The sequence below is a fragment of the Podarcis bocagei genome (genome assembly GCF_964188305.1).
Source record: "Podarcis bocagei genome assembly, chromosome: 1".
Taxonomy (NCBI): Eukaryota; Metazoa; Chordata; class Lepidosauria; order Squamata; family Lacertidae; genus Podarcis; species Podarcis bocagei.
Window position 1 is genome coordinate 11,322,533 of NC_138125.1, and position 26,638 is coordinate 11,349,170.

At 44.7% G+C, this 26,638-nt stretch overlaps 1 protein-coding gene across 1 annotated transcript in view; it reads right to left on the minus strand.

Moving 5' to 3' along the window:
* Positions 1 to 26,638, minus strand: part of ESR2 (estrogen receptor 2) — a 79,902-nt gene that overhangs the window by 33,408 nt on the left and 19,856 nt on the right. Inside the window, exons 2-5 of the mRNA XM_081192834.1 lie at positions 17,870 to 18,343; positions 15,307 to 15,482; positions 9,701 to 9,817; positions 1,331 to 1,630 (exon numbers count right to left, since the gene is read on the minus strand). Of these exons, the coding sequence (XP_081048960.1) occupies positions 1,331 to 1,630; positions 9,701 to 9,817; positions 15,307 to 15,482; positions 17,870 to 18,294 (1,018 nt within the window). The 5' untranslated portion in view covers positions 18,295 to 18,343. The remainder of the gene's footprint in view (positions 1 to 1,330; positions 1,631 to 9,700; positions 9,818 to 15,306; positions 15,483 to 17,869; positions 18,344 to 26,638) is intronic.

Genomic DNA, 26,638 nt, shown 5'->3' on the forward strand with positions numbered 1-26,638 from the left:
TTTGAGACTTTTCAGATATAATGCTCTTCTTGTATTTATGATCCTTCCTTCCACTTGCAACAGGCAGCTCTCAGTCGCCCTGCTGTGTGCACATTTTAGACGCCTTAGAAAAATTAGAAATTGCCAAGACTGTTAAAACGGCTGAAGGACTGATTCTCCAGCACTTAAAAAAAAAAAAGTAAGTTGATCTTTTTATTTTATTTTCATTTTTTAAAGGGCTTTGGATTGATTCCATTCACTCTGCCCAAATCACTCACGAGGAAAAAAAGAAAAGTAGCCATATAGATAAGAAATTGCAGCTGTTGGGTGGGCGTTCTGATTACAAAGTTATGCCTGGAATTGCAAAGACATTCCACCAATTGAATAAGGTGCTTCCTTATTCCTAGCTACCGTACTGTCCAACAGCATCTGCAGTGGCTTTCCAAGGTCAAAGTCTTTTCCATCACCTGCTACCTGATCATTGGCTACGCTTGCTGGGCCGATGAGAGCTGGGGTCCTGCAACGTCTGGAGAGTCACAGCTTCCTGCGGTTCCTGGGAAATAGTCAGGGATTGAACCTGAAACATTCTACATTCAAAGCATGTGCTGTTAAGTATAGCAATTTAATTCACTGAAATTGAAAATGCTTGTATGCATTACCAGGTTGCTTAAATTTGATTGGTTGGTAAATGAATTCTAGAGTCTAGTAGTTCTCATGCGACTGGCTAACATTGGTCGCATGGGAGGTATCTAGAGAAGGAAAGACTCCAATTTTATGTTTGGCAAGATGACTGTGTTTTAGAATCCACTGTGAACACTGCTAAGTTGAAATGAGTGTGGGAGCGCTTCTTCTTTGCTTGAAAGAAAGAGAGCAAAGCTGCAGGAGAAGGTAAAAGTGGAGGTCTCCCATAGGAGCTGTAAGGCATGGCCTAATTGAGATACAGAAGGTTGAAAGTGCTGAGCTCTGGAAAGAGGGGAAAATACAGTTGTTTGGAAGTTAGAAGAATAGACTGTAAGCCCATGCTTGGAGAAGCACGGGGTTGTAAATGTTATGTTTTAATTAATCTGTAAGTTTCTGCAAGTAAAGTTTAGGAATGTTGAAGTCTGGAATTGGTTTCCAATTCCAAAGAAGGGTGTCAGTGATATATATGATTTGAGCTTCTTAGCTGTGATTTTGCTACTGCTATTTCAACATGTGTCTTGTTACTAGCGATGGCACAAACCAGGTTGCAGAACCAAATCACAATACGGGATCTGTTCTGGGATCTAAATTACACTAGTGCCTATGTCTGCAATGTATGTTACATGGCACAAAAGTCCACTGGGAAAACTGGAATGTTCAAAATTCTTACCAGGAATCTTTTTGGCCCAGGCAATCATGTGGACCAGTTCTTTGTCTGCAAGCTTCGTCAGTGACATCATCATGGAGGCTTCTGTAAACGGTTTGCTGGGGCGGCTCACCAACACATTTGGCGGCTCGGCTTCAAGTAATATGGAAACGAACTGTTCTGGGGTCAGTGCATTGACCAGCAATTCTTTTACTTGAATTATGGCTTCATTGTTCTTCTTAACTTTGCCTACGCAGTGCACTGGATCGTCTGAGTTACGGTGGCGGCGAATTATGCGATAGCCACAGCGCTCTCTTCTTGAACCTGAAATTCACAATATTTCAGAACTAAAGGAAGTTTTTCATTAACCCAGTCACCACATTTCCCTTGTGCAGGGTATAATAAATAATAATAATAATAATAATATTCTAATAACAATATTTTAAAACACAAAACTGGCCAATACAAGAACAATGTACTAATTGCCAAATTCCCCAGTGTATCCGGCATTCAAGTTGTAGACCCGGAAATTAGGTGGGCACCGATGGTTTCATGCTTTCTCCATCAATTAAAAGCTTAACTTTTTGCTCAGGCATTCCCCAGCCACGAATGTCTATCCCAATTCACTCCCACTCCAACCAACCACCCAACTCCCAACGAACTCTTCCCTTCGCCCCTCCCAGAGCTGGTTTTATAGTCCCTCTGACTCCACCCCCCTGGGTTCTGATTGGGTAACCTGTTTAACTATTTCACCTCCAGCACTCTCATATGTTAACGTCACAGCTAGCTCCTCACTGCCAATTACCCTTTTGTAAACAGCAAAGAGATCATCCTAGCCAGAACACCACATGTCAGAGATTCAGCACTATTCCACACTGGAAAGAACACTGCCTGTTAGGTCTATTTAAAGATTCAATGGAGGCAATCACCAGCCCTGATTCACCCACCCTGAAATTATAAATATCACGTCCCAGTTTTGATATTTGATTGCTGGGTCCCGGATTATTACAACATTTTCCATTGCTTTTTCTTACTAAGCACTCTCCATTTCCCAAAGTGATTAGAAGTTCCAGAGGTATCATTACAGGGTATATTTTGCTTTGGATGAGACTGCACTGAAGACTTGTGTTTGAATTGTTTGTTTTATTTACAATTATACATCAGTTCCTAATGCAAGCATTAAAGCTGCTGGTCATGATCCAGGTGGCCATGGAACCTGCTGGGCTGCTTGCAATCCAGCTCCCTGTCTCATTCTTTGTCCTCTTAATTCAACACTGTTTCTCTACCCTTGGCATTGGCTGAAGGTGTCCCATTCCAAAGGCAGGGGAGAGAAACTTCCCGCCAAGAGCTCCTTGCTGAAGATTAACCCGTCATCTCTGACTAGCCGCAAGGAATCAGCCAGCAGTCATAACACTGCCATGGTCTCTGGGCTACTGCTATGCCTGAACAGGGAATGCACCAGTTTGCACTCACTGTAAGGCCATAGTAAATGATTTGTAATGAATACCTAGATTTGGGCTGCTTTGTTCCTCCCCTCTAGCATGCAGAGAAAACGTGCCACCCAACCCCTGGCTTAGATTTATGTCCGAACTGGGAATTGTCATTCATTTCACTCCAAACAAACCACAATTTGTAGCGAAGGTTTCTTCTTGGCTTACAAACCATGGCTTTGTTTGAGAGAATCGAACCATGAACTTTCTGGCAGCAAGAGCTGTTTGACAGTGAAATAGACTCATTTGAGAAGTGGTGGACTCTCCGTCACTGGAGCATGGACAAGATGGCCCTTAGGGTCCCTTCCAACTCTACAATTCTAGCAGAAAACAAATTGTTGTTTTTATCATACCATGAATAACCCAAACCCTGGTGCTTTGGGGGGGGGCAGGGGGTTGTGCTTTTTGCAGTTTCTAAGATTGCTCCAAAGACAGAACGGAGTACTAATTTGCCATACCCCTACCTCATTGCACCTTCAGTACACGCCTATTTATTTTAAATTTGCATATAAAAGTCAGTAGGAGATTTCGCTTCTAAATGATCAGAATGAGTAAGTAACCAGTCTCTTCTGCCGAGTTCTGCTTCTGTTGATCCTAACAGCCTAAAATCCAAGGCTGACAGACAACAACACCCTTTTATCACAGTTGTTGTATAAATGAACTGATTGGGTAGCCTGAGAGAATTCGGCTTTGATTGCAGTATATATATATAATATCTGTTTCCCTCTCCTAGAATAAAAGGCTAATGATTGAGCTGGGCAGGCTCCCCAAATGAAATGAGACACATGATTGAAAACCGCTTTTCATTTTCAGCGTGAAGTCGTAAGTGTCAATAATATTCTTTCTCCTTGAAATCCACTCTGCAATTCAACTCGAGTGACTCCGAAGTTTAGGAAAGCATTCCTGCACCTTGAAAAAAATAATAATTCCCCATTGCATACAAATAAAATGAAATGGTATAATATATGGCAAAGGGGGGGGGGGAAATGTAAGCAGAATCCGGATACATGGATTCTTAGAAGATTACAAAATGATTTCTCTGAACACTTTCTGATCCAAGATCTATAGCAATCTAGCCCTTACAATTCAGTGCTGCTTCCAGATAGAGGGTTTCACAAGAATCACCCATACCCAATCAAGACATTATTAGAACATACGAGGAGTCTGCAGGATCAGGCCAATAGCTGTCCAGCATCCTGTTCTCACAACGGGAAACCTGCAAGCAGGACCGTTTGCAGAAGCTCGCATTCAGAAGTGTTGCTGCCCGCAACCATGGAGGAATAGTATTGCCATTGTGGCTAATGGCCTCTTAAGGCGCTTGCTTCTTGGGGGAAAAGCAATGACAAACCTAGACAGCATCTTAAAAAGCAGAGACATCACCTTGCCAACAAAGGTCCGTATGGTTAAAGCTTTGGTTTTCCCAGTAGTGATGTATGGAAGTGAGAGCTGGACCATAAAGAAGGCTGATCGCCGAAGAATTGATGCTTTTGAATCAATTCTGGAGGAGACTCTTGAGAGTCCCATGGACTGCAAGAAGATCAAACCTATCCATTCTTAAGGAAATCAGCCCTGAGTGCTCACTGGAAGGACAGATCATGAAGCTGAGGCTCCAATACTTTGTCCACCTCATGAGTAGAGAAGACTCCCTGGAAAAGACCCTGATGTTGGGAAAGATGGAGGGCACAAGGAGAAGGGGACGACAGAGGACGAGATGGTTGGATAGTGTTCTCGAAGCTACGAGCATGAGTTTGACCAAACTGCGGGAGGCAGTGGAAGACAGGAGTGCCTGGCGTGCTCTGGTCCATGGGGTCACGAAGAGTCGGACATGACAAGGTTAAAGCTCATAAAGCTTTTAAAAATCATATTGTCAGGAAAGCACTATATAATGTCTGGATAAAATATAAAGACTTGTTGGAAAATAAAACCCCAAGGTGGCTGTCACCAATGGAAGCCAAGGCTCAGAAAAGACTCAATATGGAGGCCGCATGGCCGAAATATTGGGAAATAATAGAAAAAGAAGGAGATACTTGGAGACTGCAGAGTTTTGAGAAATTAAAGGATAAAGTGCGAGATTGGTTACATTATGCTCAGATTAGGGAGGTTTTTAAGCTGGATAAAAAAACAGGTTTCCAGATAGAAAAATCGAAATTAACAGAATTGCTAGAATCTAAGACCAAGGTACTTTCAAAAATGTATAACTTGCTGTTGAAATGGAGCACTCAGGATGAAACGGTCAAATCAGCTATGATAAAATGGGCACAGGACATTGGGCACAATATTATGTTTGCTGACTGGGAAAAGTTATGGACCACTGGAGTGAGGTTCACGGCATGTAATGCCTTGAAAGAAAACATTATGAAAATGATATACAGGTGGTACATGACCCCAGTCAAGCTTGCAAAAATATATCACCTGCCCGACAATAAATGTTGGAAATGTAAAGGAACTGAAGGAACATTCTTTCACCTCTGGTGGACATGCCCAAGGGTTAAGGCTTTCTGGGAAATGATCTATAATGAACTAAAAAAGGTATTTAAGTATACCTTCCTTAAGAAACCAGAGGCCTTCCTTTTGGGTATTGTCGGCCAAGGGGTGTTAAAGAAGGATAGAACTTTCTTTATGTATGCAACAACAGCAGCAAGAATACTCATCGCAAAGCACTGGAAGACACAGGATTTACCCACACTGGAAGAATGGCAGACGCAACTGATAGACTACATGGAGCTGGCTGAAATGACTGGCAGAATTCGAGACCTGGGAGAAGAGACGGTGGAAGAGGACTGGAAAAAATTTAAAGACTATTTACAAAAACATTATAAGTTGTATGAATGCTAAGAGAATGCATGATAGAAAATAACATGGCATCAGTAATTTAGTTGTAAGATGTATGAGAATAAGTGATGTTTAAGAAAATGATGAAACTTAAAGTAATATTATGTTTAAGTTAAGTAATTCAGTATATGATAAAAATATTCAAAGTTTGGGACATAATATTTGAGAAATACAAAATAAGAATTGAAATAAGGTAATAAATTGCTGCCTATAATTATATGATTGAGAACGCAGGAAAGGGTGACGCGAGGAAGTCTAAAGATTATGAAAATATGATTTATGGATAATTGTTTTTGTTGTATTCTTTTTTTTCATTCTATGTTTATTTTCTAAACTTTTTCTGTCTTTTTTTTTTGTTCTGTTGTATGGTGATGGTAGTGTATATGTTTGGTGATTTGTCTTTTGTTTAAAATCTGCAATAAATATTTTATTAAAAAAAAGAAGAAGAGTCGGACATGACTAAACGACTAAACAACAACAACATGAATTTGTCCAATCCCCTTTTAAAGCTATCTAAGTTGGTGGCCATCACTGCTTCCTCTTGGAGCAAGTTCCATAGTTCAGCTACACTCTTACCTGTTCTCTATCCACTTTCTCTGCACTGTGCCTAATTTTCTAAGCTTCTATCATACTGCATCTTATTCGCCTTTTCTCTAAACAAAAAAGCCCCAAATCCTGCAGATTTCCCTCATAAGCAAAGTTGCTCCATCCCCTCAATCACTTTGGCTGCCCTGAACCCTTCCCAACTTTACAATATTCTTTTTGAGGTAAGGCGCTCCCCCCCCCCTCTCTCTCTCTCTCTCTCTCACACACACACACACACACACATAAGCAACTAGCACTGGAATTGCTGTCAATGTGAATTCCCCCCCCCCATGGTAATTGTTGCCAGTGGAGATGATTTTTATCAAAATCAAAGCCAGTGAGCGGAGGTTTAAGCTTCACAAATCCACATACTAAACTTCTGCTGACAACCACAGTAGCCTGCACTTGGCGTTCAGTTTTTAAATCCTATAATGTGATTGCTAACCCTGTTATTAACATGTAGTTAGGCCCTTGGTGATCCTTACTACAGTCCTTCATTTATAAGTTGCGAATTATTATTATTGTTATTTATTAAATTTTCATGCCTCCCTTCCTCCAAGGATCACGGGGCAGTTTACAATATAAAATCGCAAAAGATATATATACCATAGTAACAAACAAAAACAATACCCCCCCCAACACACAGCCACAGATTTTAAAATTAGCCATAGGCCTGGGAAAAGAGGAATGTTTTTCCCTGAGGCCTAAAGATAGGTAGTGAAGGTGCCAGGCAAGCCTCCCTGGAGAGAGCAAGCGGGGAGCCACCACAGAAAAGGCCCATTCTTGCGTTGCCATCCTCTGGGCCTGATATGGTGAAGGCACATGAAGAAAGGCCTCAGATGATTATTGCAAGGGCTGGGGCAGTCCCTATATGTTTACTGCCAATCTGGAACTAAGGCTGAGAGGTAGTAAATTGGGTTCATGGCAGAGGCAAGGTCTGGACAGGGGATCTCCTGGTTCACAACCTGGCCTGCTCACCACTTCACAGCAATACCAAACCCAGGATCCTAGAATATATTTCCAGGCGCATTGTTGATTTCAGGGAGTGACTTGAATGTAGGATATTGTGCTAAGGCAACTCTAGCAGGTTGTATTGGGGCCTCCTGCAGCTGCCCGAGGGACCTGTGTCCCTTACATTTAAATGTGCCACAGTGTCACTTGCCTTCTGGAAAGATGAAAGGCAGCTTTCATTCTACCTCATGAGGGGATCGTTCAAACCGCGCTGTCATTCCTCCATTCTCAATCAATGGCATCGTGTCTCCTGGGCATGTACATTCTGCACTGGTGATCCTTCTAGCTAGGTAATGATGACAACTTTATTAAAGAGCCTGGCCATCTGTGACAGTGTCAGGTGACAGCTGAAGGAAAAGCAGAGTCCAGGCCAGTGAAGTCATGTGGTCAGCTCCTGAAGAGACCACCAATGACCCCAGACAGTACAGCTGGGGAAGCCTGGTCCACCGCCTGCTAAAAACCTACTGCCGTATTTTTTGCTCCATAAGACACACCTAGTTTTTAGAGGAGTAAAACATGAAAAAAAAAATATTCAGTGCCTCCTCTGCTGCTCGCTGTAAAGCAGCAAAGCGGACAGCTCCTCTCTGCTGCTTTAAAACAGAGCCTCATGGCTCCCCTTCCTTCCCTCCTCTGTGGCTCGCTTTAAAGCAGCAAAGTGGACAGGAGCCGCTTACACGTCCCTCCTCTGCGCAGCATGCGCTTCATAAGACGCACAGACATTTCCCCTTACTTTTTAGGAGGAAAAAAGTGTGTCTTAGGGAGCGAAAAAGACCTCACTTAAAGACCCTCTGCGCCCTGGTGGAAAGGGAGATGTATAGATAGATGTTGTAAAATGATACTGCAGAAAGGTAGTGTGGTTACATAGCCCAAAACCGAGATGGAGGGAAGTCAATTAATGTTATGTTATGAATTGATGTTGGTTTGTTTTCTGTTTGTTTTCTTTTTGTATGTGTTGCTTTGTCTTTTTTCTTTTTCTTTTCTTTTGTTCGTTTGTATGTTTTTGTTCCTTCACTTTTTATGGTTTTGTCTTAAAAAAAGAACTCAATAAAAAGAAAAGAAAAAAAGGAAAGGGAGAAACCCTGGCTAGGAAGTTCCGGCCGTCAGATTCTGATGGAGACCATCAGAAATGAGAGACAAGTCTGCTGCTTTAGTGCTAAGTCTTCTGCAACCTGTTCGTTTGTAATTGCATTTCAGTGTCTGGAGAGTGTAAACTGCCTTGAGGGCCTTGGAAGAAAGAGAAAGAAAGAAGAAGCGGGGAGAAGAGAGGGAGGGAGGTGACTTACGCACTACCTCTGTATTGAGCACTTGTTCTCATTTGCTTGTGGGGTGGTTACATGACATTCTTGTCCCTTATTTTTCAGTGCATATACCCATCACTTGCAAAAGTCCATTTTAGGGGGAAGTGGGTTTGTTGCACAATAACTCCAAATCCACTTTAACATGCCCCCACCCCAAGTCCTGCTTTGAGCAGAACATTCTTGAATGGACCAGGGCTTTTTTTCAGCCAGAGCGCACCAGAGCGCACCTCTCAGGTGAGTGCCATTGCCATTCTAAGAAAACAAGGTGGGCTCTGACACCCCTTTTCTGGAAAAATAGCACTGGATTTGACCCTGGGATGTCTTGTTTTGGCTCCCACAAGAGCTCGGTCCCAAAAGGCTGTGTTTTGGGGGGGCTGCATTCTCACACAAATCATGCAACTCGCACAGGAGCATGGTCTCAAAAGATGCACATCCCGATTTTCTTTTGCAGCATGTTAGAAGGTCTGATTTAATTGCATAACCGAAGCCCACCCAAAAATAGCAATCTGGTGTCTTGTCCCTGCAAAGGACAACGCACAAGACAAGATGGGCAGTGTTTCTGGATTGCTGTGTCCATTGCAGTTCCTTATGAATTGTAAGTTTCCCCCCAGAATGTTTCTCCTGGATAGGAATCTCAAATAATAGGGCATCTAGGGTGTAGCAACAGGGATTACCTGACCTGGGCATAACCCAGACATGAAAAGCAATGTAATCTATCAACAGTTATCAAGTCCACATTCAACCAGATCGTGTTTCCCCTTTAGTTTGTATTAGTTCAGTGTTACCAAGGCAGTCAATGAAACAGCAGTCATCACAGAGGCTTAGTAAGGGCAGCAGGCAAGGCAGAGCAACATCACTGTAGCTTCATGCTGGCTCTGTGCCTGCAGCCTAACACAGTCAAGAGCATCCAGCAGAATGCAATGGGAAGGGGAGGAGCAAACTGAGGACATGTGACTTCAGGCAGGCAGCAGGTATTGTCAGGTTTTCTCAAAATGGATTTTTAGTACAACAGGTTCAGTGGTGACTCACTGAAGTCAAGCCAGTACAGTCTGCCTGAACCATGAGAATGAAAATTCGCACATGCATAACTGTGGTCAGGATGAGAGCCCGCGACTCCTCTAGAATGCGAGCAAAGATCTGTAACTGAGAAACACGACCCAAGGAAATGCAAAACTCACCACATTTCATCATCCCGACTTCGTAGCATTTCCGAAGTCGGCAGGCTTGGCAGCTTTTGCGTCTGTTTTTATCTATTGTGCACTGATTTGTCGCTGGGCAAATGTAATCGTTATGTCCTGCAAGGAGAGATAAAAGGGGGAACATCTGAAGAAGAAGGAAATCACTGCTGAGGACTGTGATTATACCTGTGGTGATTGGTCCAGAGGTTAAGCATTTGCCTGGCATGTAGTAGGTTCCAAGTTCAAATCCCCGACATCTCCAAGTAGAACTGAACTCATGCCTGAAACTGTGAAGGGCTGCTGCCAGTCTGTTTAGACAATACTGAGCTAGATGGACTGACTTGGGATAAGGCAGGCTCCTAGGTTTCTGTGGTTTGTGACTAAGGATAGGGAAGAAATTTGATTCAGTTCACATTTAGAGCCAAATTGTCAGGGCGGGTGTCAGGAACAGGTCAGCAATAACTCACAAGGTGTCAGTGAAGTTAACTCTTTATGCAAAGAAACAAGGCAGCTCATGCCTAGTGAGCACAGCAGCTTCTTCAGTAGGTCTTGCCCCTATGAGGCAGAGACAGAAGCTCCCTGTCTTCCTATAGTTGCCTAAGCTTCCTCCACTCCTGGGTCCTTCCCAAGCAACTTGAGGCTCCTTCGTCTTGCCTGATAGGCTCTAGCCTCTTCATGCCTCTCTGGGTTCTGGGAGACCAAGGAGGAGGTTTGCTGGTCGCAGCAGCTGGAGGAGGAGACTCCCTGGATTCTTCAGCGGAAAAAGGATGGGGCTAATTTAATAACTACAGTGGTACCTCAGGTTAAGTACTTAATTCGTTCCAGAGGTCCGTTCTTAACCTGAAACTGTTCTTAACCTGAAGCACCACTTTAGCTAATGGGGCCTCCTGCTGCCGCCGCGCCGCCGGAGCATATTTTCTGTTCTCATCTTGAAGCAAAGTACTTAACCCGAGGTACTATTTCTGGGTTAGCGGAGTCTGTAACCTGAAGTGTCTGTAACCTGAAGTGTATGTAACCTGAAGCCTATGTAACCCGAGGTACCACTGTATCAGGATTCTAAGATGGCAATGGAGTAACATCTCCAGGCAGAGGAGTAATCATCTGTAATTAGTGCTTCTCTCCCCCTTCCTCTATCTGAGGTGAATAATTAGAGCTGAGGAAAAATAATTCGGATTCACATTCTTCAGCAGCCTGCCTCGCCTCTGTCTCCTGACCTCCCTCCTCTCCAGCCTCTGATTCTGCCTCTGATTCTGTTCTGCTCTCTGTCACAGCCTCTCTCTGCTCACTAAGCCCTGTTGCCTCTTCAGCCCTTCCTCCTCCCAGTCTTCTCCCTCTTCTTCCTCTGACCACCTTGTTGTTGCCCCGCCAGCAACCCCCTGGCTCTGAGCCTTCTTCCCCTGGGGGTTCTCTTGGGGGTTCCCCAGCTGGTGCCTCCCACCACTCCCTCTGCATCCAGCCAGTCCATGAAAGCAAATCTATCAAATTCACACTTTTTGAAACAATATGGGAACATGGCTATCATTCAAAATCCACCCTTATCCGCATTTTGTAATATGGTTCTCCAACCAACCATTATAGAAATGCCTGCGCTAAGAGGCAGGCAAAATGAATAGGATAGGGATAGCAACATACAAAAAGGCAATGTATCCGATATGTGCACATTGGTCAAAATTGCGTATAAAAATGTGCTTATCGTGAGAACTTTGCACTAAAATGCTGGTTTGGGGGAGGAGGATTTTTTCCCTTTTTTAAAGGAAATTCTCAAATTGATGCAGACGGTGAAGAGCTGAAATTAAGATAGGAAAATGTGAGAATCAAAACTGGCAGATCCTCCCATCCCTATTTGGGACACAAGGCATTTCACACAGTGAGCTGGCAATTCCTAAGTTTTCCTGTATCGTGGGGCGACAGTGGCGAGCTTGGCTTGCCCTCGGAGGACCCCAGGATTGTCTTTCAACACAGCTGCCACGTGGAAGGCTGCCAAACAAAGCCTCGGCTTCTGCATGCTGATCTCACTGCACTAAGCACTTGGTATGTGGCCCTGAGCAGTCAGGCATCCTTGATTTGACAAACAGCATCGTAGCAACAGGGAACACGCACAAGCCTTGGAAGGCCTACCAGCTGCCTGGCTAAGCTTCTCCCTTTCCTTTCCTTTCCTTTTCTTTCACCTTCACCTTTAGAGAGGCTGTATGCATGTAGGTTTAGAATAGAATAGAATAGAATCATAGAGTTGGAAGAGACCACAAGGGCCATCGAGTCCAACCCCCTGCCAAGCAGGAAACACCATCAGAGCACTCCTGACATATGGTTGTCAAGCCTCTGCCTAAAGACCTCCAAAGAAGGAGACTCCACCACACTCCTTGGCAGCAAATTCCACTGTCGAACAGCTCTTACTGTCAGGAAGTTCTTCCTAATGTTTAGGTGGAATCTTCTTTCTTGTAGTTTGGATCCATTGCTCCGTGTCCGCTTCTCTGGAGCAGCAGAATACAACCTTTCTCCCTCCTCTATGTGACATCCTTTTATATATTTGAACATGGCTATCATATCACCCCTTAACCTCCCCTTCTCCAGGCTAAACATGCCCAGCTCCCTTAGCTGTTCCTCATAAGGCATCGTTTCCAGGCCTTTGACCATTTTGGTTGCCCTCCTCTGGACACGTTCCAGTTTGTCAGTGTCCTTCTTGAACTGTGGTGCCCAGAACTGGACACAGTACTCCAGGTGAGGTCTGACCAGAGCAGAATACAGTGGCACTATTACTTCCCTTGATCTAGATGCTATACTCCTATTGATGCATCCCAGAATTGCATTGGCTTTTTTAGCTGCCGCGTCACACTGTTGGCTCATGTCAAGTTTGTGGTCAACCAAGACTCCTAGATCCTTTTCACACGTACTGCTCTCAAGCCAGGTGTCCCCCAGGTTTATAGTCAGCTTTCATGAGTCATGCACCTGGTAGCCAGAAGTGAGAAGGAATTGCATGCAGTCAAATCCCTCCATTGCACCCAGCATAGAAACCAGGTGGGCTGTCCCCTCGTCCAGCATAGAAATGCAATTCTTCTCTTCTTTGGCGATCACTCGTAGCTGAGTAAGATTGTCTTCCATGAACAGTCTTAACAGTGAATCCATAGGTGACTCCGGAGGCCAATTCTGGATCAACACGTCCTTATACTGTGGGGACATAGGTTTCCGGCAGGAATTGATCATGGTGAGGATTTTCCAAACGTGCCTCCCTCTTAGCACGTTTCTCTTTTTCATCCTGAGTTCAAGTGTCTTCAAAGTCAATGACACCTTTGGAAAAGGCTGTTCTCCAATTGGGGCGCTCTCAGGCCAATGTTTCCCAATTGTTGGTGTTTATACTACATTTTTAAAGATTTGCCTTGAGTGAGTTTTTCAACCTCTTTTGTTGACCACCAGCATTACGCTTTCCATTTTTAAGTTCGGAACAGAGTAGTTGTTTGGAAGACAATAATCAGGCATCCAAACAACATGACTAGCCCAATGAAGTTGATGTTGAAGAATCATTGCTTCAACACTGGTGATCTTTGCTTCTTCCAGTACACTGGCATTTGTTCACCTGTCTTCCCAAGTGATATGTAAAAATTTTCAGAGACGCCATTGATGGAATCTTTCAAGGAGTTGGAGAAGGCGTTTATAAGTAGTCCATGTTTCACAAGCATACAGTAAGCGTACAGTAAGGTTGGTAGTAAAATAGCTTTCTAAACAAGCATTTTGGTTTCCCTGCAAATGTCCCGGTCCTCAAATACTCTGCACTTCAATCGGTAGAAAGCTGCACTCGCCAAGCTCAGGAAATGCTGGATTTTGGTATCAATGTTGGCCCTTGTGGAAAGGTAACTGCCCAGGTAGGAGAAGTGATCGACACTTTCCAACATTACACCATTGAGTTGGATTTGTGGCGCAGCAGAGGGGTTGTTTTGTGTTTGCTAGTGCAGCACTTTGGTTTTTTTGGCATGTTTCAGGAAGGGCAGAAATCTCACTCACTCCTCCGCCAGCTCTCCCAGCTCCGATCCCAGCTAATAAAAATATCTGCAGGCTAGTAATGTCTGTGGGTTATCAGCAAGGCTAGCTTTCAGGGAAAGAAAAGGCAAATTCTGTTTCATTCTCCTCCGTCCCTTGCAAATATATAAGCCTCAAGTGGGAAGCTGTCCTGGAACACAAAATTATTGCAAACATTTTGTGCTGAATTTCAATAAGCCTTCACAAAAGCTTTATGAAATTTTTCAGCTTAGATATTTCAGGGTGGAGGAGCTTGTTTGCTCTTTGACACAGATACTAAGAAAATTTAGTTTAACGTGACCTGAAAAATCAGTTTTGCAGGATTGCTGGGTGGCTTTTGATAAGCATTCAGAGAGCAGATGTGAAGCCTGTGGTTGGCAGCGAAGGTTGTTTGCAGTCAAAGGTCCGCTGGAAGCAAGATTAAAATGTTGGGCCACCAAGTTTCTCAGCATATGTCACGGCCTTCAAAAGGTTATTTTGTCCTGTTCTATAAAGCAGAAGTGAACAGAACATATGACATGCACATGTTTTGCTTTCCCTGAATAACATTAAGCTCCTGTAATAAGACCTGCACTAAAACTGACCAGTTATTGGGGAGTAACCATTCAAGGAGAATGAAAATTTTCCTCTGAGGAAACATGGATTTCAGGCTAATTCAAGAGCAGGAATGGGGCACAGGATGCAATCCTATGCATAGATTCCTCTGACAAGGCCCAAGCTCCAGGGTCGAGAGAAAAGCAATGGATCACACCACTGGGAGGGTGGTCACTGAACTCTCTTTCCTTCAGACTCTTCAACCTGCAACAGGCGCTTAATGATGCTGGACAACACTGCAGGGCTGTTGTAAACCACTCGGAGCCTGACCAGCAGCATTCAGTGTGAACTGGAGTTCAAAAGTCATTCTCTCCCCCAAGAAATTAATGTTTGTTTGTTGTGGGTGGTGTTCAGCTTTCCATCTCTCCCTCCTTCCAAACCGTGGACTATGGATCTTCCCCACTCCCACCAATGGTAAAAAAGTAGCTGGAGAGAGGGATATTTTTAAAAAAAAAAAAAAATCTTTAATGGTTTAAAATCAACACATACACAAACAACAAAAGCTTGAAAAAAGAAAAAAGAAAAGAAAAGAAAACAAAAGAAGCACAATACATCTCTTACAAACAAAAAAACAATAGAACAATCCATCACCAGAACAATCCATTCACAAGAATATTCCATCAGCTTCCGACTTCCTTGATATGGGTTCTTTGTTTTCTTAATTACTTGCCTCTATTTTCCAATAAACCTTATCCTTATTAAATCTTGTTTGTATTCTTTACACCTTAATCAATTCCGAGAGTTATTCGATTCTAAAGTTTTTATTTGAGGTTACTGTTCATTTAAAAATATTGTCTATAAATTCCCCATTCACTCTTGAACTTTTGGGTTGAACAATCTCCGATCTTTTCCGTCATAATTGCAAGTTCCATGTGTTCAAGCATTTTTATCTGCGGGGCAATTTTTATCTGTGAAAGCAGTAACACACTCACACATTTTCGCAGAAACATTTGCATCCCCGAAGAATTTCCTTTCCCGGGAAAGCCTGCCATTCCCCTTACCTTGAATGCTTCTTTTGAAGAAGGCTTTGCAGCCCTCACACGACCAAACGCCATAGTGATATCCTGAGGCATAATCGCTGCACACGGCACAAAAATGGGCATCCCTTTTCGAGACGGGGCTGTTTGTGGAGGGGCTGGTACAGTCGTTGCTGTTGGCTTTTCTTTTCAGCGTTTCTCTGGGGGAACAGGAGAAGAGCCGTTAGGAAACAGTGAAGTGGCATGTACATCTTTACCTCATAACTTTTTGTTGCAGTCCTCAAAACTACTGGGTGATTTTATTTTTTCTACCTCAAAACCTCTGACAGTTTTTTGTTTTGTGCCTCCATAAATCTGGCTGCCTTTACGATGCTGCAGGAAGGACCCCTTGTATAGGGAAGTTTTTTAACGTTTAATGTTTTGTTACATTTTTGTATATGTTCAGGGAAGTTTTTAATGTATGATATTTTAGTGTTTTTTTTTTGGTTTCTATGGAAGCCGCCCAGAGTGGCTGGGGAAACCCAGCCAGATGGGCGGGGTACAAATAATAAATTATTATTATTATTATTATATATGCTGGAAGCTGCCCAGAGTCATTGTTCCTAAAAATTATATTAAATTAGCACACACTAAAAATATGTTTGAAGTCCATAGCCTATATATTCCCACCGTTTGCTCCTTATTCCAAGGCCCTAGTCCAGGGGTCAGCAAACTTTTTCAGTGGGGGGGCCGGTCCACTGTCCCTCAGACCTTGTGGGAGGCCGGACTATTTTGGGGGGGGGAGGATGAATGAATTCCTATGCCCCACAAATAACCCAGAGATGCATTTTAAATAAAAGCACACATTCTACTCATGTAAAAAACATGCTGATTCCTGGACCGTCCGTGGGCCGGTTTTAGAAGGCGATTGGGCCGGATGTGGCCCCCGGGCCTTAGTTTGCCTATGCATGCCCTAGTCACTTCCCTTTCTGCTTACCTGAGGATGTGTAAAAATAATGATTTTTATTTTTTACTTCAGCTGAGCCAGACTGACAGTTTTCAATGAAAAACTTTTACGTTTGATTTTTGTGTTGGGGAGGGGAAGGGAGAAGAGCGGGGGGCTTGCTAACATTTCTTCAATAGCTTAGGGTTGCTATACATCCTGATTTTCCCGGACATTACTGGGATTTCAAAGGCGGAATTGACATCTGGGGTGAATTTCCGAAAGGCGGCGCTTTGTCTTGGACGTTAGTCAAGCCAATCGAAAAATCATGGGGGTTGTTGTTTTTTTGGTGTTTTTGTGAAAAAATAAAATTGGAGGGGTTATGCTGGAAGCTCAACAACTTTCAGGGTGTCCTGGTTTTTACTTTTTGAAATATGGCAACCCTACAATAGCTGGCATTGCTCAACAAATCCAAAGAGATGGGCCTGCGTGAAAGAATCTCCTCCACTGGAATGAATGAGGGAGCTCTGCAAGCATAGATGCTCCACGCCTGCTTCACTGCACGTGTGGGGCTCTGAATTGTGTCAACTGCCTCAGGGCTTCAAAGAGGTTCCCTTCTAACTCAAGCAAAGTTTGGTACATCGTATTTAAAAACAAAACCCTTTCATTAAAATAATAATAATAATGGCCTATGCTCATTTAATCAAGGAAAGGGGGAGGGATTGGTTCTGTGGAGTTCATACTCTTCCCATCTTTGAACTTTCATTTAAGTTATAATTCAGGATTGCTCAATACCACAATCATTGTTTCCATGGCAATAAATTAATGGCATGAACACACCATTAAGACACCGCCACAAAAAAACGAACGGGAGGAGAAGCACAACTGCAAAAGAGGGGGTGTCTGCAAAGGCAGATCATTCTGAAGACAAGAAATGCCTCTTTAAAACCAATTCTCAGAAAAGAAGGGAGGAAGGAGTTCGGCCAAAATCTCTGCTCCAATAAGCCATTCTCTTGTCACGAGCCCAACTTGACATGATAGCAAGAAAGCCACATATAAAGTATATACCCTTTGTTTGTTGTTACTGTTTTTGGGAGAGAAAAAGCAAACAAACAGTGGTTTACAAAAAGAATAAAATAATGGAATTACCAGAAAATGAAACAGTTAAAAACAACAATATTCAAATATGAATAATTATCTGGGTAGACTTGCCTAAAGAAAAACGTTTTTGGCAGGCTCCAAAAAGAGTACTGTGAAAAATACCTGTCTGGTGTCAATCAGCAGGGAGTTCCAAAGAAGAAGAAGAAGAAGAGTTTGGACTTGATATCCCACCTTTCACTCCCCTTCAGGAGTCTCAAAGCGGCTAACATTCTCCTTTCCCTTCCTCCCCCACAACAAACACTCTGTGAGGTGAGTGGGGCTGAGAGACTTCAGAGAAGTGTGACTGGCCCAAGGTCACCCAGCAGCTGCAGGTGGAGGAGCGGGGAATCGAACCCGGTTTCCCAGATTACGAGTCTACCACTCCTAACCACTACACCACACTGGCTGCTTGTAGTTGTTCCCACTGTAGTTGTTCACACTACAGCAATCTCCCCCCAAAGCCTATGCTTTGGAGAAACAACACTGTTGGAACTGATGAAAGACAGATAGATAAGCATTTGTTACCTGTGCATAGGAAGGGCATGATCTCCGGGTCTTGCTTCGCACCACGGGCTTTTTGGTTGCTCTGCAAATAAAACGGACGACTGGCAGTGTAAAGTCAAAGGAGAGATGTGGTCAGAACCAGACCATAACATGCTCGGGCTGGCCGACTGTCTGAGAGAGGCACTTTCCGAGTCGCCGAAAGTGCTTGGAATGCTGTAGTTCATCATAGCGGGGGTGTAGAATGTCATGGCCGGATACTCATGCCTGTTTTCCATATAAGAGGATGGGATGTAAATTGGGCTGTGCTCAATGCTCAAAGCAGACTGGCTGCAGCTGAAAGGGACAGGAGAGACCAGCTCGGAGAGGGAGCTTTTCACTTCTGCTTTGGTACATACGAGATCTTGGATTGGTGGCAACTCCTTGTGAGATGATGCACAGAGGGACATGCTGGAGCCAAGTGCCTCCTCTTCAAGCAGTCATCCTCAAATATTCAATCTGGAAAACAGAAACATTAAGAATTATATTTATTTGGTCTTCTCTCTTGCTGCATGACTCTGGTGCTGAAACAGGTGGAAAGGAGGGCAACCTCCATTGCGCAAGCAGAAGTCCTTGCATGAACTTCTGCTGATGGAACTCATTGGTTGAATCCTGTCCAAGATGTCTACAGAGACACATGACCTGATCATGTGTGATAACAACAGATTATTACACTTTCCTTGGATGGATTCGCCACTATCTAGATCAGGGATGGGGAACCTGTCACCCTTCAGATGTTTTTGCTTGACCATTAGCCATGTTGACTGGGGATGATGGGAGTTTGAGTTCAATGACAACTTGGAGGGTTACAGACTCCCTATCTTGTGCTCTGAACCTTGAGTTGTTCTCTGCTTGCTTGATTTATTTTTAAAACTTAATTGCTGGGGGATATAACATCACAAAATGTCTTTAAGCCTGCGGATATCTTTGGCTGTTTATCTTCTTCCTACATGTATTTTCCATTAATTTCTAGGGGAAAGACCAAAACAGCGCATTCAATTGACCCACAACAAACACACAGGGCTAAATTTAGACTTTGTTCTCTTTGACCCAATGAAAGCACTCACAATGCTCTCATAATAACTTTGACCCTCACTGCTAGAGGAATTGCTTTGCAGGCACAGAATCTCAAAAACATTGATTACAGAAAAATTAGTCATCGCAGTCCTTAAGCCAGAGGAAGAACCAGAGCTTTGTTGTACAAGAGGACCCGGCAACCTTTACTATTATGATTCTTGGTCCACAGATAGACTAGAATATTGAGGAACAACTTGAAACAACGTTATGCACAAGAACATCTAAGATAAATTTAGAATAACAGATTTTTATAGAGTTGGAAGGGAATCCAGGCATAGCTGTCAAGTGTCCCTTATCTGAAGGGACAGTCCCTTATTCCAGTGCCATGCCCCGCTGCTGTCCCTTATTGATGGATGTCCCTTAAATGTCCCTTAAATTTCAAAGGAAGCAGCTCCTCTCCCTCCCTCCCTGCCGGCCAGGGAGGAGGGAGGCTCCAACTGTGTTGCTTGCCTGTGTTGCTCACCCAATAAGAAAGTCTAAGAACGACTGGGGAGTGGAGCTTGCATGCCTTGTGTGTGGTTAGTTAATGCAAGCTGGTTACAAAGTTGGTTGGACAGTGTTCTCGAAGCTACCAGCATGAGTTTGACCAGGAGGACAGGAAGACTGGAGTGCCTGGAACAGGTGAGGCTGCAGGTCCCTTATATTGGCTGCTGGTCCCTTATTTTCAAGGCTGCTGGTCCCTTACTTTCAAATCTGTAAGTTGACAGCTATGAATCCAGGGGTCATTTAGTCCAACCCCCTGCAATGCAAGAATCACAGCTAAAGCATGCATGACATGTAAACATCCAACCTCTGCTTAAAAGTCTCCAAGGAAGGAGAGTCACAACCTCCCAAGGGAGTCTGCTCCACTGCCGAACACCTCTCTCTGTCAGAACGTTCTTCCTAACGTTTAGCCAGAATCCCCATTCTTGAAATTTTAATCCATTATTTTGTGTTCTGCCATCCAGAGCATCATATTGTAGGGGGAATTTTGGGAAATCTGCAAAATGCCTGGGCTTTTGAAACTTGCCCCCCCCCAAAAGCAAACTTTTCTAAAAGCAACTTGCTTTTACCAAAAAAAAAGCTCTACAACATTATTTGTGTCCTGATTTTTACTTCTTGAAATAATGTGACCCTATTGTATTACCTCTGGCTATATTACCACCTCTAAATCTTCTCTTCCCCTGGCTGAACATACCCAACTCCATCAACAATCCCTGAGCCTTTAGGACCTGCCTGGACCAAATGACTTTAAGACAAATCCTTAGATTACCAGTTTCTGAATTCTAAGGAAATACAGTGGGACCTCGGGTTAAGTACTTAATTCGTTCCGGAGGTCCGTTCTTAACCTGAAACTGTTCTTAACCTGAAGCACCACTTTAGCTAATGGGGCCTCCTGCTGCTGCCGCGCTGCCGGAGCACAATTTCTGTTCTCATCCTGAAGCAAAGTTCTTGACCTGAAGCACTATTTCTGGGTTAGCGGAGTCTGTAACCTGAAGCGTATGTAACCTGAAGCGTATGTAACCTGAAGCGTATGTAACCCGAGGTACCACTGTATCTCTGCTGCTCTAGAGGGGTGGACTCAAACCAGCAGGTGAGCAGATTTTGGCAAAACATTAGGATAAACTTTATGATGGTAAGAAGCATTTTAGCTTAATCTAGGCACTCATCTGCCAGAGATGGCAAGGTTGCATTCCCCCCTGTAGATCCTGCACGGAGCATTTTGTTCCGATTTCGAAGAATGTACCATTGTCAAAGGCACAAGCAGTCCCTGAAAACACAAGGTTGTGTACTGAGGCTCTGGTCTGAGCCATGTTGCAAGGCTGACAGCAATGTGACTACTCAGATTCTCACTTGCTCCTGTCAACTTCTTTGGGAGCCTCTGAGATTTAGAGTGGTGGTTCATCATCTGAACTACCAAACATTTCACCAGTGCTGATTTATTAAAGCAACCAGGGGGGGGCGCGGTCAGAATAACATTTCCCCATTTTTAAAAGGCCATAGATTAATGACTGAAGGCCTGGGTAAAGAGGAAGGTTTTCGCCCACCACCATGGTACCAGGTGCTTGCTACCTGCAAGTATTCTAAATATTTAGATGGAATAATAATAAAAATTATTCTGAACACCTTTTCAGTCCGCCAAAAGGTTTGACCTGGTACATGTAACTAATTTATATTTGCAGCCCTCAGCGCAATTAAAGGAGTGTGTATGTGTGTGTATTTAAAAGAAGAAGAGGAATATTTCCAATCATCATTAGAAATAACTTGTCCTTAGGAAACACAATTCTTAAAAGCAGGCGTTTGTAGAAGGTAGTGATGTAGTGTGAACTATATTTCACACTACTTACTACTGTTTACTACTATTTATTTATTTACTATTTACTACTGTTATTCAGTGAGTCATGAAGAGTAGGACACGACTAAACAACTAAACAACAACAACAACAAAATTCAGTGAGTACCTTTCTGCTTTCACAAATGAAAAACAACTGAAGTACAGCTTGGATGTCTGAAGTTATAAAAATGACCCCACCACCAATATGTCCAAATTTAGTCTTCTAGCTGCTTTTGCTGAGCTGCTCTGTGTTTGAACGATCTTTATTTTGTTCCCGCTCCCACTGAACAATTTGCCAATTATTTCTCCAATCAGGTACAGCGACTGATTCAGATGCCACGGTCAAATAGGTACACAGATAAAAGATTAAACTAACCAAGCCGAAGGAGAAATGCATGAACAAACAAACAGTAAATTGATGGTTGAGGGGAAATCCTGGAGAAAAGATCTATTAAGGTTTTTCATATTGGTAGCGATATGTTGCCCAGTTTCAAAACAAAACAAAAACACAAGGGAACAGAAAATGTGTTTCTTATTAGGAGACTGGTGAAAGCAGGGCCGGGCCAAGATATTTTGGCGCCGGAGGCAAACATCAAAATGGCGTCCCTCGCCACCAGGGAAGAAGGGGTGTGTGAAGATCTACGTCAGGAACAAGGAGGGAATAAAGATATACATTAGGAACCAGGGTGGGAGGAGATTAGCGGTGCCTCCTATTTGCCAAGAGACTGATGTGGAGGAAGCATTGGGGAGTGCAACCGAGGAGACGCCATATCCGGCCATCAAGGAATGTGCCGTCCCAGCAACACGTGATACATTCCTTGAAGGCATTGCCAGATTTACGTATAAGCTAAACAAGCTATAGTTTAGGGCCCCACTCTCTTGGGGGCCCCAAAAAATTTAAAAGGGAAAAAACTGGATGTACATTTCCAAAATATAAGATAAAAAAACAACTAAAATAAAAGCTGCATACAGCAATGGTGTTTTGTGTTATGTAGGCTCCTATTTATTATGTGCAAATGGCTTTAGATACCTATTAGGTCCATAAATTACCATATAGCATATATTCAACACAAAAAACAACAGCAACTTGTTGTTAACAAAGGACAGCTGAACCCCATTACCTTCAGGAGCTTAGGGCCTCATCAAACCTAAATCCAGCCCTGCTTGGAGGCTGCATCTTCTGCCCCTGTGGATCCTGCCGCCTGAGGTAGGTTCCTTCCCTTGCCACCTGAGTGGGCCAGCCCTGGATCAAAGACTTTAAAACTACAATGGTACTGCGGGTTAAGAAGTTAATTCGTTCCGGAGGTCTGTTCTTAACCTGAAACTGTTCTTAACCTGAGGTACCACTTTAGCTAATGGGGCATAGCTGTCAAGTGTCCCTTATTTGAAGGGACAGTCCCTTATTCCAGCGCCATGTCCCGCTGCTGTCCCTTATTGATGGATGTCCCTTAATAATAATAATAATAATAATAATAATAATAATAATAATAATTTATTATTTATACCCCGCCCATCTGGCTGGGCCTCCCCAGCCACTCTGGGCGGCTTCCATAAAAACCAAAAATACAGTAAAATGTCACACGTTAAAAACTTCCCTGAACAGGGCTGCCTTAAGATGTCTCCTGAATGTCAGGTAGTTGTTTATCGCTTTGACATCTGCTGGAAGGGCGTTCCACAGGGCGGGCGCCACTACCGAGAAGGCCCTCTGCCTGGTTCCCTGTAGCTTTGCTTCTCGCAGTGAGGGAACCGCCAGAAGGCCCTCGGCGCTGGACCTCAGCGTCCGGGCAGACTGATGGGGGTGGAGACGCTCCTTCAGGTATACTAAATGTCCCTTAAATGATGTCCCTTAATGTGAGGGTTTGATTAGCTGCTTGTGCGTGAAAACGTGCTCCCTCAGAGTTTGTGCGCCCCCACAAACCTCCGTGTGTGACGGAGCTCCTCAGACATGTCTGCTCTAGTCACTAGTAGAGTCCGACAGTGGCTGTCTGCGGAAGCGTTTCCAGCAAAGAAGTTCCTTAACGGAAACGCGTCTCCTGGACTCACGGCGTGACAGTTTCCTGCGAGGTATGGGTCTCCCTATGGGAGACTCCGATACCTCCCCACTGTTCTCGCTGGAAGCCTCCCTGAGCCCTCCCTCCTGCTCGCATTCCCTCAGAGACCCGCTCCTCCCCCTGCTGGTCCCTGCTTCAGCAGTTGAGTCTCTTTCATCCTGCCTGAGTCCCTCCACCACCTGATGCTCTGATGGCAGTTCCCTGACATCCACCTCCCCTCCAGGGCCCCCCTCACCCCCTCCCAATTCCTCCCCCCTGGGAGGTGAAGGGCTAAAACCCCGAAACGAATCTTCCTCATCTTCTGACGTCTCGAACAATTCTCTCCATCGATCGTCGTCCTGGCCAGCTGAATCCTCCTCCTCTTCAGAATCTGGGAACCCCTCCAACTCCTCTTCCTCGTCGGTGGTGGCAAAGTATTCCCTTCGGAACCTCGCTACAGGCTGAGGTTTACGTGGGAACCTCTGATGAAAAGTCTCTATTAAAACCTCGTCATTGACATCCTCTGCCCTAACCCAGGTGTTTTCCGACTCCGGTTCCCCTTCCCACATTACCAAATACTCTACTTGATCTCCCTTCCACCTGGAATCGAGGATCTCCGCTACATGGTAGCTGTGTTCCTTCTCCTCCATTGCTGGTCCCCTAGTGACCCTCCCCTCACTGTCTCCTCTATACGGTGACAGCAACGACCTGTGAAAAACTGGGTGCAGCTTCATGTGGTTCGGTAACCGGAGCCTGAAAGCCACTGGATTGACCTGCTGTATGACTTCAAACGGACCCAGCCTTTTGGGTCTTAATTTCTTACAACCTCCTTTGAATGGCAACCCTTGGGTTGACAGCCACACCTGGTCCCCCACCCTGATGCTTTCACCTTCCCTTCTGTTTTTGTCTGCTTGCCTCTTATATTCCTCCTTAGCCCTGTTTAAGTTGAGTTGGAGCTGGCGATGGATCGCTTCCATTTCTTCCACGAACTGTTCTGCAGCTGGAACGCTCCAGTTCTCCCCCTCCCCCCCTGGGAAGGCTCTGGGATGGCACCCGTGATTAGCCAAAAAGGGGCTCATCCCCGTGGACACGTTCTCTGCATTGTTGTAGGCAAATTCTGCCAACGCCAGCTTCTCCACCCAATCATTCTCTCTGTCATTAACATAACACCTCAAATATTGTTGGAGAACCCCATTTGCTCTTTCCGCCTGCCCGTTGGTTTCAGGATGACGGGCCGTCGAGAAATTAACCTCTACATGCAGTAAGCTCATGAGCTTCCTCCAGAACCTGGAAGTAAATTGTTTCCCTCGGTCCGAAACCACCCTCAAGGGGGCGCCATGCAACCTAAACACATTCTCTACAAACAATTTGGCGGTTTCTTCTGCTGTAACCGCATGTGAGCAGGCTATGAAGTGGGCCATTTTAGTTAACAGGTCTACTACAACCATGATGGCTGTTTTCCCTCTAGACCTTGGCAGATCAGTCATGAAATCTATTGCCACTGCTTCCCACGGTCTCTCAGGTGTGGGCAGTGGTTCTAATAAACCAGCCGGCGCCTGCCTCTCCCCCTTGGCTCTTTGGCATTGTTCACACCCTCTCACATACTCCCGCACATCTTCCCTGACCTTGGGCCACCAAAATTCCCTGGTAACCAGCCACATGGTTTTGTGTTGCCCAAAGTGCCCTGCTGTGGGGCTATCGTGCAGCTGCTTGAGTACTTTCTCCCTCAATTCCCCTTCAGGTATATATAACGCTCCCTTATAATACAATGCCCCATTTCTCTCCTCAAAACCACCGGGTTTGTCTTCCTCCCCTCTGAGATCCCTGAGTTTCCCCTGGGCGTATGCATCCTGCACCGTACCCTCTACCAATTCCCTTTGCCCCACCAAAGTCGCCCCACACACCCAGCGGTCCTCTGGAATGATATGGGTTTCTTCGGGTGCTCCCTCCCCCTCCAAATATTCAGGCTTGCGTGAGAGAGCGTCCGCCCTAACATTCTCTGGGCCTGGCACATAACAAATCTCAAAGTTAAATTTGGAGAACTCTTGGGCCCATCTCAACTGCCTTTGGTTGAGCACTCGCGCCGTTCTCCAGTACTCTAGATTTTTATGGTCCGTGCACACTTGCACTTTATGTTGTGCACCAACTAGCAGATGCCTCCATCTCCGGAACGCCTCATGAATAGCAAGCAGTTCTCGGTCGTACACCGTGTAGTTCCTCTCGGATTTGTTCAGCTTCCGCGAGAAGAAGGCACACGGACGCCACTCCGACTCCTCCTTCCCCGGCTGCAGAAGAAGCACCGCCCCTATGGCTCTGTCAGATGCGTCTGTTTCAACCCTTAGCTTCTTTCGTAAATCCACATGCAGAAGTTGTTCTTCAGAGGCGAAGGCCCTTTTCAGTTCCTCAAACGCTCGCCCCGCCTCCGCCGTCCATACAAACTTCTTCTTACTGCTGAGACAGTCAGTGATGGGCGCCGTCAGATGGGCGAAGTTGCGGATGAACTTACGATAAAAGTTTCCAAACCCTAGGAACCTCTGCACATCCTTCTTGGTTTTGGGTGTTTTCCATTCCAGCACTGCCTGTACCTTGCCGGGATCCATGGCCAATCCCTTGTCTGACAGGCGGTACCCCAGGAATTCCACCTCCTTGGTATGGAACCGACACTTCTCCAGTTTGACCCACAGCCTGTTGGCTTGCAGTCTGCTCAACACTTCTCTGACGTCTCTCACATGTTGCTCCTCATTCTCAGAATACACCAACACATCATCTAGAAAGGCAACGCAATTCTTGTAGAGCAAAGGGCCCAGCACGTGGTTCATAAAAGATTGAAAACACGCGGAGCCTGCTTGTAATCCAAATGGCATAACGAGGTATTCAAACGCCCCCAAAGGGGTAAACATGGTGGTTTTCCATTCATCCCCTTTCCTTATGCGTATCAGGTTGTACGCCCCCCTTAGATCCAGCTTTGTGAAAATCTTTCCCTTCCTCACCATGGTCAAAATATCATCAATTCTGGGCATAGGGAACGCCACCGGTTCAGTCACTGCATTCAGCCGCCTAAAATCACATACAAGTCTCGGCTTGTCTGCATTTTTTTTGTCCACAAAGAACACTGGGCTCCCCCCTGCTGCTTTGGACTCTCTGATGAAGCCTCTCTTCAGGTTCTTGTCAATGAACCCTCGCAACTCCTGCATCTCCCTGTCTGACATGGCATACAACTTGCCCACGGGAAGCTGTGCTCCAGGGAGTAAATTGATCTGACAATCAAAGGGTCTATGAGGTGGTAGTTGGTCAGCTTCCTTCTCGCTGAACACGTCGCTGAGATCTGCATAC